Source organism: Neodiprion fabricii, chromosome 3 (assembly GCF_021155785.1).
Source record: "Neodiprion fabricii isolate iyNeoFabr1 chromosome 3, iyNeoFabr1.1, whole genome shotgun sequence".
NCBI lineage: Eukaryota > Metazoa > Arthropoda > Insecta > Hymenoptera > Diprionidae > Neodiprion > Neodiprion fabricii.
In genome coordinates, this window is record NC_060241.1 from 16,778,842 (window position 1) to 16,791,844 (window position 13,003).

A 13,003-nucleotide genomic window follows, 5' to 3' on the forward strand; every position below is an offset into this window, starting at 1 on the left:
AAAAGTGAGATTACATGATCGACCCTGAGGTTCAAGGCGTCCGTTTGTTGTTGTTTGTATCGAGTGATCATGGCATTTACCTTCTAAACTTGACATTAGCAACGCCAGTGCCTCTAGTGTAGAAAGATCTGGCTGCAATTTTTCAACCGTTTCTTATACATTACGATCATTCTCCTTACATCTAGGTTTTGTGATTAGTAAAATCAGCAAATAGAATCATTTCCAATTGGGAGCTGTTAGGGAACTCTGATAGTCTGCTCTGCTAAACTGCGGACGACGATCGAAGTATCGACAGTAGGATTGTTCCAGCCAATCAAGCGTTCCACTGACCCTACTATCGTTAGTTGAAATTTTTTCTTGCAGATGCTGAGGTGTAGAACACGCTCATGCCACACTTCCCAATAGAGCAAGTAGAATATATTTACACATGTGGAACATCAGTAGATATTAGTAGTGCATTTGCACTATCTGTCGCATACAGAACTGTATGTACATTCCGCCGATGCAGTTTCCTCCTATTAAGGAGACCAGTACAGTTTGACTTTTATCCATCCAAACAGTAGAAAATGTTCATATTCTTGAAAAAATGCTTAGTTGCTGTTGATGGTTTGCGAACTTCATAACCTGAAATTTACATGAGATTTTAATAGCAAATAACAGCAAGGAATTGATAACTAAATAAATCTCTTTCCAATCGACTCAGTTACTTGTCGGAAGGATTTTGGAGCACCGTCGGACCGGTTGAACTTTTGGAGAAATCTTTTTGTTCAGAAGACTTGCCCTTCTAGATTCAATGAGTGACTAAGCTGAATCAAGAGGGTTTTCTATGAAACGGCCCATAAACCAGCGTCAACAGGGCCTGGTTAGGATTTTTTAACCCTTCGTCTGCACGTGGGGTCCCATTGACTCACAAGGACCTGGGAAGTACAAAGTCTTAATTGTGATGATACGATCGAATATAGCTCTCTTTAATTGTATTGTAAAATCTTCACTTGTATTGGAATGTGAATAAACTTAAGTTCACATTTCGTCTTTTTGTAAACATCTATTGAGTGAATGTAAAGATATTATTGATATAAGTTATTCGTGGGTAATCCTTCCATGAGCCCTGCATCAAAAATTCAGATTTCAATCATGTTTTTTTTTTCTTCTTATTCAGTCCTTGACCTGGTCTGAAATTTTTTATATGAAAATATACGTACTTCCTAATATTTTGGTGATTGAGCCACCTGCAATATGGATGTCAAAAAAATGTCAAGTGTAAAGATTAACAGTTTTTCGGCATCGCCTCTGTATTATCAAATTTATAATAGTTGCTGTGTATATAAAATAATTTAAAGAGTGTTTGTATACAATAACATTACATAGTAACAATATTAATTACAAGTTCGCCGTACAGCCTAGTAAAAACAATTCTGAGCCTTCTAATTTTAGCAAGTCAGAAGTGAGGTAGGTCTCGCTGGTATTTGACTTGCGCGCATTGAACAACACATGTCGTGCTAGCTAAATGTATCGCTGTTATTGGTCGAAGAGTACCAGAACCAACCTTATTTCTGACCTGCTAAAACAAGGGAAGTCAAAATCGACATTACTCGGAAGTACATAATTAGGTGACAATGACTATAATTTCAGTTTGTCACCTAATTTGCGTATCATCATTTCAACAATATACTTATCAGTTTGAGTATAAAACAGTTGAAAGATCGAGTTTTGCAAAGACAAGAAGTAACTCTCTTTGGAAAACAATCGCAAACAGCACGTTGAGAAAAAGAATTGTTTAGAGCAACTATAATTTTATCATGGGTGGCAAAACAAAGTTATTTTTTCCCAATCGCATTGTATTTGTTAGAATGGAAAACATTTTTTTTCATCAGCTAATACATTTTCTTTGTAATTAACAAAAAGAAGGTGTTGTTGAACCAATCAACCTTTTTTCTCATTGTCAATATGCGGTAATATTCTTGTGTACAGAAAATGGGTGTACAACTATATGAACATTATTACATTACATTTTTATTTTTCGATTCAGTGTAGCTCAGTACTTGGCTAGGTCAATTTAAAATTTCAATTTCTTTTAAAACTTGTTTTTTTTTTCAATCCGTTTTTATTTTATTTCAGTTTTTATGATCTAAGTATATAATTTTTTAGAATAGTTCAGTCGTTTATTGTATACCTATTGTTGCAAGCCATCGATGTTCTTTCGTTATTCAATTATGTGTCTACTACGATGGGTTTAGATAGTAAAGACGTATCTTGACGAGATGAAAAGAAAAATTGTACCCGACATCACCATTATACAGATTTGAAATGATGTATAGCTACATCGTGAGAATTCAGTAAGGCTGCATGCTAACTATAAAACCAAGTTACAATGCTTAACGCAAAACACATAGTCCCCATGCAAAACTCGAAGAGCCTACTTCACAGAATCTTTACAGTATTCATCGTTCTGAAATACGATTTTTCTATTCATCTCTCTGAGACACTTCATTTTAGATCTTTATAATACGTCTTTTTCTGTAGGACTCGTTGATTACCGCAATAGTTGCAGTACGGATACATATGGGGCATTTCTTGTCAACTAGACCAGATCCTGATCCTCATATTCTTCATTTTTCCTAAAATTTTTTGTGAGTATAATAAAACCTCAAAAACACCTGAATGAGAATTATTTTTCCTAATACATTTCCCTGAAAAATCTCCTACAAACAAAAACTATCAAAGGTCGTGAAGCAACGCCTTAATTGTAAAATCTGGAAAAATACCAAAAGTATTATACCCTATTCCGATCATTTGGGCACAAGATCCGTGATGGTAAATAACCTCTTTAGGGGTGTTTAGGCAACAAGAACATTTATATTTAACCAAAAATATAATTTTCTTCTATGTTTGGCTAAAGTTGCAACTTTTCCGATTTTTTAAAACACTTTAAGAAGTCGGTAAACGTCTTTTAAAAATTTGAACGTAGTGACACCACTTATATAAAGCGATTGTAAAAGAATTCCTGCTGACCGAAAAACATTCAGTATGTAATTTTAATAGACACTATAAGAAACTAACATTTTTCTGCTTTTAGTTGCATACAAAATGTTGTAGGTGTTTAGACACCTAAAAGTAGATCGTTTACCATCATGGGCCTTATGCTAAAATGATTGGAATAAAATGCAGCGTTTCTGGTATTTTTTTTCCTCACATTTTACAATTAGGTTGTTTCTTCAGGACTTTTTAGTCATTACTTGTAGGGAATTTTTTAAAGAAATGTAAAAAAATGGAGTCATGCGTTTTGGGAGTCCTATTACACCTAACAAAAATTTCGTAAAATGCAGAAAACATGAGGGTCATAACTTGGTGTAGTTGACAGGGAATACCCCATATACAGCATCATAGGCCTCTTATGAATTAGAAATTTTTGTTCACTTACATCTAATTTCAGACAGGATATGAATTGGATGATAGATATATTCATGTACTTCTAACAAAAATTACCGCTGCACAATAGATTTTTTCTCATCAATTAGAATTAGAAATAAACACTTTTTTCAATATAGCTTACTTTTGAAGAAACTAGTATTCTAATTGTGTTACATATTCAAAGTTCATTGAATTAAGTTTATGAGCCTCCATAGATGTTGGACATTAAGGAGCTCGCAACAAATTCAAAATTACACTGATTAAATATGAATTCGCGAATGATGCACCAAAAAGATGTACTACTCTACTAGATCATCATGAATACACAATATGCATCATTTATTTATAAAAGAGCAATATTTCTCATCCATCTATCTGTATCGTTATTCTAAATGAAAACATCTATTTGTAACAGGTAGTGAAATGATGAATTAAAATTAACCTTTAATGAAACTTTGGTGCAAAAAACATCGTACTTGACTTCTGAAATAAAGCCAGATTTAATAATATTGCAAAAAATTATTCTTATTTTCTAATCGATTATTTTCTTTCTTCCGCTATTCACTATATAATTTGTTAATGTGGTCATGTTACATTTCCTTTATAGCTACTAATTAATTCACATATCCAGTGAAAAATAATTACATCTACATTGTTCGAAATCCCCTTACAATTGACCACACGTACTGAATTGAAGAATAGCATTATTGCGTTAATAATGTAATGTAATGTAATGTAATTTATTAAACAGGCTGTAGGATTAAAATTCTCTAACGGCCTAAAGAAAATACAAAAAATATACAGAGCATACAATAAGAACAATAGTTGAAAGAATAATTGAAAATCGTAGTTAACAATAAGCAATAAAAAAAAAAAAAAAAAACATTTTAAGAATAATAATAGTACTATATGTATGGTCTCTCAACGTCAATTGTCAATAATAAGAAAAAGAAAATAATAAAGCTTAAATTGCACTAGGCTGCCTAAAATAAAAATAAAAAAGCACGTTTGCACATAATAGTGATTCACAGATTCAGGACTCAAATTAAACACAGGCATGTAACTGCACATTAATCCAACGCGCTCACATCAGCTCGCTCAATTGCCATAAGATGATTGAAGCAAGCTGCTTTAAACACTTCCAATGACATCGAAGTAGTAACAATTGGCGGTAGGGAGTTCCAAAAGGTAGTGCCAACAACTAGGAATGAGTGCTGCAAGATTGACGTGCGAGGAATTGGTGCGAGAAGCGTATCAGTCCGGTTGTTATGTCTATGCCGGGCAATATTGTGATTTAATCTGATACGCTCACACAGCAAAGCGTTTTTATTTAACACCAAAATTCCATAGAATATGCATCCTAACAGATATAAACGGTGGTTATACGGCGAAAGCCACCCGAGATCCAGCCGAGGAGTACTGATGTGCTCTCCAAGCCTCTTACGCAATTGTTCAATGCAACTGTTAACTTCTTCTCAAGGTTCAGATTCAAATTTGTAATGATAACGTTGTAAGTATATTTTTGCAACTCATGCGATCAATGGATCCTAACGTATGAAAACGTATCCCAGTGAGATAAATAAAAAAAGTATTAGGCTACCTTTAAATCGTTGTCTACCAACTTCTAATACTTGGATATTTATTGATGGACTTCACATTAAAAATTGAGGATATATTGACAGTACTGACTGGAACTGTTAAAACAAAAACATTATGATGCAAAGAATTAAATATTGTAACTAAACCTGATCGAATTGAATTTGATTTGAACAGCAGGTTTTTATTACAGAAAATATTCATGACCATCAGGAGATACGCCTTTTTTATTAGGACCCGTCGATATGCACACAACTATATTATTTGTACACATGGCATACATACGTATGTGTCAAACAAATAAAACAGACGTAGGTATGATCTGAATTTGTTCCAAGTTTGTTGTGTTTAATTTGATATCTGGGAATAATTATTACTTTAATGAATAAGACATGATTTTAATAATGATGCTAATTTATTTTTATATCGCGTGTTATTTGTAAAAGATTTCGCAAAGCAACTAGATCTACATGTCTATAAAAGGTAGACTGTATACGCACTAAACCTTATATGTTTCAAGATATCAGCATTTACATTTCTCTGATTTCCCAATTATAATGATATAGTAATACAAAAACTCTAAATTAAACGGACACCGATACTGCATGTAAATAGTTTCATTACCAGTCTTATAATATTTTGCAAATTTCATGTGCTATTAAAGCTTGTTCTGAACAACAGCTGTACATGTAACTTTGAGTTGACTCTTGTGCTTTAGTACTTACGCTCTTCTTCACAATCACTGCTGAGAAACTATGTTATCTGGTATGAAGGCTCATAGTACCATTAAAAAATTACTACCGCAAGCCGATTTTCGGTTTAGTTGAATTGTACATAGAGATCTGCACATTTCACAAAATGCTTCAGTACAGCACAGTATCGTGCAATGAGGCTTCTATTAAGTATAAAAATCTGGACTAAATAGTCCTTTTTCAATGAATCATAACTCATGTTACGTCTAGTTTAATTCGATCTCCTAGTTAACAGTATTTACTAATTATGACAGATGACTAAGGGGGTCCAGCCCTACCTCACCGATGAGAAAATATTCATGGTACCACTTGCTGTGCGTTTCCTCACTAAACGCGCTGCTACTGAAAATTCCAGAAATTCAGATTAATCATTGGAACCATTGCAACATTGATAAAGTACCGGTAAAATATAAACAACAGATTACGAATAATGAATAATTTTACACTGCAATATGTTTTCAATTATTAGTTTTGATTACTAACGACTTGCAGAAATTTCTTTAGAAATTCAAAATCTTGATCGAATTTCAACTCATAGTCGTACAATTATTGTTGGGCGAAAAACTTTCTAATTGATTTATGTGTTAGAATTTTTAGGAACAACCTTACTACAGGGTTATTCATCTCTTCAAGTTTGTTTGCAAACTGCTTCAAGATAACTTCCGTGAAATGATGAGAGAGCGGTTTAGGAAAACAGGAAAATAATAGTTGCAATCTGTAAAACTGCAATTTTACGGATTTTCAAAAGAAGATAGACCGGGCTCTTGCATCACAAATAATATAACTACTGATTCTTACACCATGCGTACTTGTACTGTCTCATTTGGCCTCCCTTTTTCTACTTTTACCAATTAAACTTAATCCGATCCAATCTTGATGTAGCATACCCGTTAAACAGGCGAAGAAAGGAATTTAGAAAATGGGGAATATAATCGAATACATGATTGTAATGAGAAGTTGGAAATTGAAAGCATAGTAAGCCCCGTGTAGGACTGAACGATGTTGGATTTAACCATGTAAGAATGAGGGATGTAGGATTGAACGGTAGCGGACTGAAGAATTATGAAAGACTGAATGGTGCAGGACTGCGCTGTATAGGACTGACCGGTACAGAATTCAACATTATAAAACTGAGCAGCGTAAATACGAAAGGTGTAGTTTTAATTACATGTAGGATAAATTGCCTGTAGGTCGAATTGCGTGTACTATAATTTAGAAAGCTTTGTATAAGACTCAACGTGTAGAATTGAAACTTTCCCGTAAGATTCCCTGACTACTTCCGCTTTCCCGTTTTCTTGCTGTTATCGTCACGCTGTCTATAGGTTGTCTTTTACTTTGATAGCTAAACCATGAAATATGACATTGAAAGTGGTACTAACTCGACATATCATGTGGAGTCAATGGTTTTTCAATCACCCTTTGAATGATGCTCATCCACTGCGTCCTATCATCGTTGCTTTGAGCCGAAAGTAAATAACTTCTGTCAGGTGTCTCAAGAGTAAAGGAAAAACCCTGATCCTTAGCACCGGTTGGTACACCCAGTTTTACAGCGAAGCCATCCATGGTGGATCCCAAAAAAATTTCTCCTTTTGGATGTGCATCCTAACACAGTAAATCCACGAATATTGTAATGATTTTCCTTTCAACACTACAATCAATCAATCAAATATAACAGCAAATGCGGATGATTTTTTCTAAATTTGAAATACTTTTTACCTTTGTTGCCACAGATTTCTTTTAAACTCTAGGGCATGTCAGTATGTATTAAAACTATGCTGTGTATTTTTTCAAACTGTAGTGAAATGAATTTGACTGTAGTACTTGAGTGAAAAAAAAAATTGTTTTAAATACGATTTCGTTTCACTGCGATAAAAATAAATAAAAAATCGGTGTAAAATATATTCTCATGTGAAACTTTTGCAGTTTTTCAATGTGAATATCGATGTTTTGTTCGTCATTCAGAACAGTGCTTAAAATTAGGCACAAATTATTGCGACGAATGCTTTTTTTTTCATACGATTTACGATTTTGGTATCCTAATTATAATATTCATTGGATATGTTTATGCTAGGACAAGCAATTTGTAGATTGGTATCTCCATGTGGTCTCCACCACAACTAAATAAAGTACATGGGCTGTTGCTTGTTCACAACTTCTATTTTGTCCATGCAAGTTGACACGAAAGCTGTGATTGCATTAACATAACTGATTAAACTAGCCCTAGGTATAATTTTAAAATAAATTTGCAACCCTTTGACAATAACAGTTTGACAAGGTTGAGGATTCAAGAATACCTTCATATTTTCGTGAATGTCACTATCCACAACAATTAAATGAGTTTTTTATTGCACAAGTTGCCCACTTAAATGAATTCAACAAATTAAACATTTGCTGATCGGTTCAATACGTAAATATAATTAACAATAATAAAAACAATCAAAACGTTGATTTTTTACTTTTGAGGGTAGTAAGGTGTACAAACAAAAATATGAAGTGTTCTTTGACTTTGATTTTTTCATGTTGTTGCCACGAAAGAGATGCAAACTTATTGTAAAATTGTACCTTCAAGTAATCAAATCAGTTAAATTGAAGCAAAAACTTATACCTCTATTCAGTACAAATAACTCATGTTTGGAAACAGTAAGAAAATGCGAACGTAATTGTGGTCGAATCTATAATAATCTTAATGTGAAAACCACACATCCGTCACAAAAAACTTGCAGAAATATAAGAAGCATACTAATTTCAATATTGAGGGTCGGCCTGACCATTAAGAGCATTTGATTTTGAATACTTTCTGAAATTATAAATTAACCTAATAATTATAAATATTAGTGTAAAAACGTTCCCACGCACCAGTATAAACGTTATTTCCGAGTCAAAAATAATTTTAAATTGTACTCAATATGTGGCCAGAGATTAATATGATGTTCTATTTATATAGTGCTTTATTCATCATCGTGTTTTGGAATGAAAATTCCACACACTAGAACCTGTCATTAAACCCCTAAATTCGTCATTTCCATGAACAACAAACTATGCCAAACTTTTTTTCATCACATCGTGGTCGATAAGTTAACAATTTGATCTGTGCTCAGTTTTAATAGAGAGTTTACAGTTCATAAAGTGAATATGACCTTACCATAGGCTCGTCATGGTACATCAGCTTCCGACCATCTAGAGTGAACCATCTTTTCTTATATGCATCTGAATGCCTTGGACCCGTTTTCCACAGATACCCTTCTCGGGCAAAATCTCTTGTCAGTTGCAAAAGTAATTCAGATTCTGAGATTCCAGGATATGCTATTTGTAAGCGATGCAGCTTTGCACATCTAATGGCCAAGTACCAGTTTGTTATAACTTCAGGATCTTCATGATAGACATAAAGATGTCTTGTGGTCCCATCTTTCATAAAAGAAATTTGTAAGCTATTTTGAAGGCCAGTTTTTGCAGGTGCAAATGCAACATTTAATTCTGATATCCTGAGTACAGCTTTTGGTTCCTTGAAATTAAGAAAATGCCCATTACTTTCTGTAATATCGTTAATATTTACTATCGTGTTTCTTATAGCATTATGATATTTTATGACTTTGAATGCCTATTTAAATATAACGAAATATATCCATACATTTTTAAGTCCACCTGATTTATTTTAAAGAGAATTTTTTTTTCTTCTATTATTACCTAATTAAATCATTTTCACCTTGTTCTCTTTGACATGATATTTTAACGTGTCGTCGGCCTCTGACAGAACAAATTTTCGTGGGTGATATTTTGAGTCCTCTTTTCCTCGCTTCATCAAGAATCCTTCCATGAATCCAGAAACATAATGATTCTGTCTTTCTGGGTGACAAAATTCTTCACGTTCATATTTAGCTCGTATCCATTGCTCCACTAGTACTCTATTCAACACAAGCATCATTCATAGGATTGGACGTTACATGATTATCAACAACTAAAGATAATTTATCAGGATACTCGGTTGAATCTTCATAGCATATTCTGCAGATTCTACAAGTCTATCTCTATGGCCATGAAACTAATAGTATAGTTTTGTATATCAACCTTACAAAATAAGATTTTATGCACGTAATTCCCTACTGATTGTTAGTTCATGGTAAGTGGAAACATTAAAGTTATTAACGTTAATGTCATGAATTGTTGAAAAAAAAATTACTTTTTTGCAACTTAAGAATAACTTTGAAGGAGTTTAATTTTCGAAATATTAGTATTTTCATACTGTGTTATAGATTTATAAATTCCAGACAATCCTAAAGTTGCAAAATAACGAGTTTTTCTAGAAATCCATAGATACATTAACTTTGCAAACTTTGGCCCTGTTGGGAAATTAAGTAATAGCTATTGGCTGGCTATAAAATTTGGAAAATTATAATTTGAGGTGTTATAAAATATCACTTACAAGTAATATACATCATAATACATCTGTATATTAAAAATCACATAAATCTCAACGCAATCCTGTCATAATGGCTAGCTTGTTATTGCTCGGTATGTACATTGTGGTATTACACCATGTCCTGTTTAGATAAGTGGTTTCCTATTGGTTCTTGGTACTTATATAACGTCAACTTCAAGATAAATTTCCCAAGTATGGAATATAAAGAAAATGTGAAAAAAAGAATGAAAGATGTCATAAAACGCTATAAAGGTAAAAAATGGCAACATTTGTACACAACGTTTTGGGCTCTTCAATTAATACAAGACATATAAGACATAATTCAATCATACTATTTTTCTCACCAGAACTCAACAGGATAATTCAGAATGACAATAGTCCGCAAAGATTTTACGGTTCAGAGATCATACATGTTACTTGGAAAAGTGACTTACTGTGGTGCATCTTGATTGGGCCTTCGATAACAAGAAGGTACTCGTTCTTCATAATGAAGTCGTGCCACATTATTACCAACTTCGCGAACGCGAGTTACTTGAGAGTCTTCCCATCGATCCAACTTTAAATGTTTCACCTTTGATATGTGAGCCCCCATAGATCGATGCACACCGGCACACCTTGTGCACACAAAGATTCCAATATTGTATGAAGCCCATTCTGGATCTGAAAATGCAGATCATTCAGAAAACTAAAGTCAATTAAAGCAACATTATTTTTTAATAAGGTTAAACTTTGTAACGTTAATGTATAGATGCACTTTCAGGAGAAATCGTCATTTTGCAATATCAGAATTTTCTGGAATTTCGTAAACGGTAATAAAACAAAATATTCAGGGAGCAGAGGTAAAAGTTTTTCCACAAAAATTGTTTAGAGAAAAAAATTAGGTTGTTAACTATTTTTCTTACATACTACAGCTTGAAAGGCATTTTGAATTCAACTACAAAATCTAGAAAAAAAATGTAGTTGGTAAAGCGAATTTACCGGGTATTAGTAACATGGAGCAACAATGATGATTCAAATGATATGATTCATTTATGAATGCTTATTACTAATGCTGAATTACATTTTCTATTAAATGCAACTCCGTGAAGAACAAAATGTAAATAGTGGTTGATGTCTTAGCTAGCTATCATAACTGCTTCTCTAGACTCGTGCAAGTATTGGATTAAAGCAATGTTGTACAAGATACCTGTGAAAACTTGAATCAAAGTAAAGCGCGAGTGTGATTGAACATATTACGAAAGTACATTCAGGCATACTTGGATTCTTCACAATCTTCTTGTACAGTAACTGCGCATTTTTGATTTGAATACAAGCTAGTCAAACCAGAACATGTATTGAATACCGATAGTCGACAGTTGATAAGAAACGCAGTGATAAAAACTTAGAATGGAATATGAAGTGAAACATTAGTTTTTCTACTTTTCCTTGACAGCTTGACAAGCAGTCACCTCCCCGTAAAATACGCGCATCGTACGCTATGCAGGAACATCCCTCGTTACTTTTTCACGTCTACCGCGAGATGTTGACGTCAATGTATTTGTATGAACATAATTGAAATATTCTATGTGTCTACGGTAAATATACTTACTTTTAGTTCCGCAATCAGCACAGACGTTATTTCCAGGTTTTTTTAGGAGCTCTGCTAACAACTTTTCGTTCGAGTCCGCCATCTTGATACACTCGTTTTGACCCCGCCAACACAGTGCCTAGTTACAAGGGGAACGATCGTACTGTGTAAGAAACGGCCGAATAATTGCATCCAAATCTTTCTGCACTAGAGGCGCTGATGTTGCCAATGTCAGGTGTAGAAGGGGAATGCCGTGATCATGTGGTGATCACGTGATGCAATTAAGAAAGGGAAATCTGTGGTCACGTGATACAAACAATAACAAACTGACGCCATGCACAGTGCATGGACCTGACATTAACATCAGAAGCGCCATCCTGGTGGACAGTGTGAGAAAATGATTGGGCTCGTTATTTTGGCCGCAAATAAAGCCCAAAAGCTTATGTCGATCGTTCTCCTTATACCTAGGCTCCGTACCCGCCAGCTAGCGCTTACTCCACCGTTGACTGAGGATTACTAAAGATACCCAGCTAAATGGGACATTTTGAAGCTCAGAGAAAGCCGCTGAGGGTCACTGACGAGAGCTTCGGTATAGAAATTTTCAATTACTACCGATTCAATTTCCATTATTAGCTCCATAAAGCAAATGTAAAGCATTGCCATCAGCCATGGCTGGCTGTATCGAGTAACCATATCCTATCAGAAACAGTCACCCATTAGAGCTACCCCCCGGACACATGCGGCAACGTACGCTTCTGTCCTACTACGAAAATATGATCACGTAATGTCGTCATCACGTCCCATCGCTTATATCTATATTATGTGGCACTGATAGTCGTGAACACGGTCTTATATACAGATCTGGAAACTCCTATGCTGGAAGCCACGATTATTCGTGTCGCTTAGCGAGTGCAAATTTCGATTCTACTGGCACCACCAGTTGTCACTGCGGTCTAGTTACCAGGATAACAATAACACGATGACTGAGCGTGAGTGTGCAAATACCCATATACATAGGTATATGCGATACTACGGTCTTGTTTGGACTCCACCCGGCTCCGCCGCCGCTGTTGATAAGATCGCAACGAACCTAGTGGCGACTAGTGAACACAAAAATTGCTTCAATAAGCGACATACCCCCACCAATGGAGTTTCCAGACCTGTATGTAAGACCGTGGTCGTGAACCCACCTGCCCATTGAAATGTATGTATTGACTCAATTGACTGTATGAGACACTTGACTACCAGCGCCATCAGCGG

At 34.6% G+C, this 13,003-nt stretch overlaps 1 protein-coding gene across 4 annotated transcripts; it reads right to left on the bottom strand.

The window, feature by feature from the left end:
• Nucleotides 1-775: 775 nt before the first annotated feature.
• Nucleotides 776-11,912, bottom strand: LOC124178594 (arf-GAP with dual PH domain-containing protein 1-like). Of its 4 annotated transcripts, none has more exons than XM_046562050.1 (6): nt 11,765-11,912; nt 10,611-10,836; nt 9,463-9,661; nt 8,902-9,261; nt 7,176-7,361; nt 776-6,098 (listed from the first exon to the last, which is right to left on the bottom strand). In XM_046562050.1, the coding sequence occupies exons 1-6, from the start codon at nt 11,844-11,846 to the stop codon at nt 6,087-6,089; spliced, it is 1,065 nt and encodes a 354-aa protein (XP_046418006.1). In that variant the 5' UTR covers nt 11,847-11,912; the 3' UTR covers nt 776-6,086. The 4 variants fall into 4 exon arrangements, with proteins under 4 accessions (XP_046418006.1, XP_046418005.1, XP_046418007.1 ...); XM_046562049.1 differs by having other exon boundaries at nt 7,139-7,361; XM_046562051.1 differs by having other exon boundaries at nt 776-6,101; nt 11,765-11,911.
• Between the last annotated feature and the right edge of the window lie 1,091 nt (nt 11,913-13,003).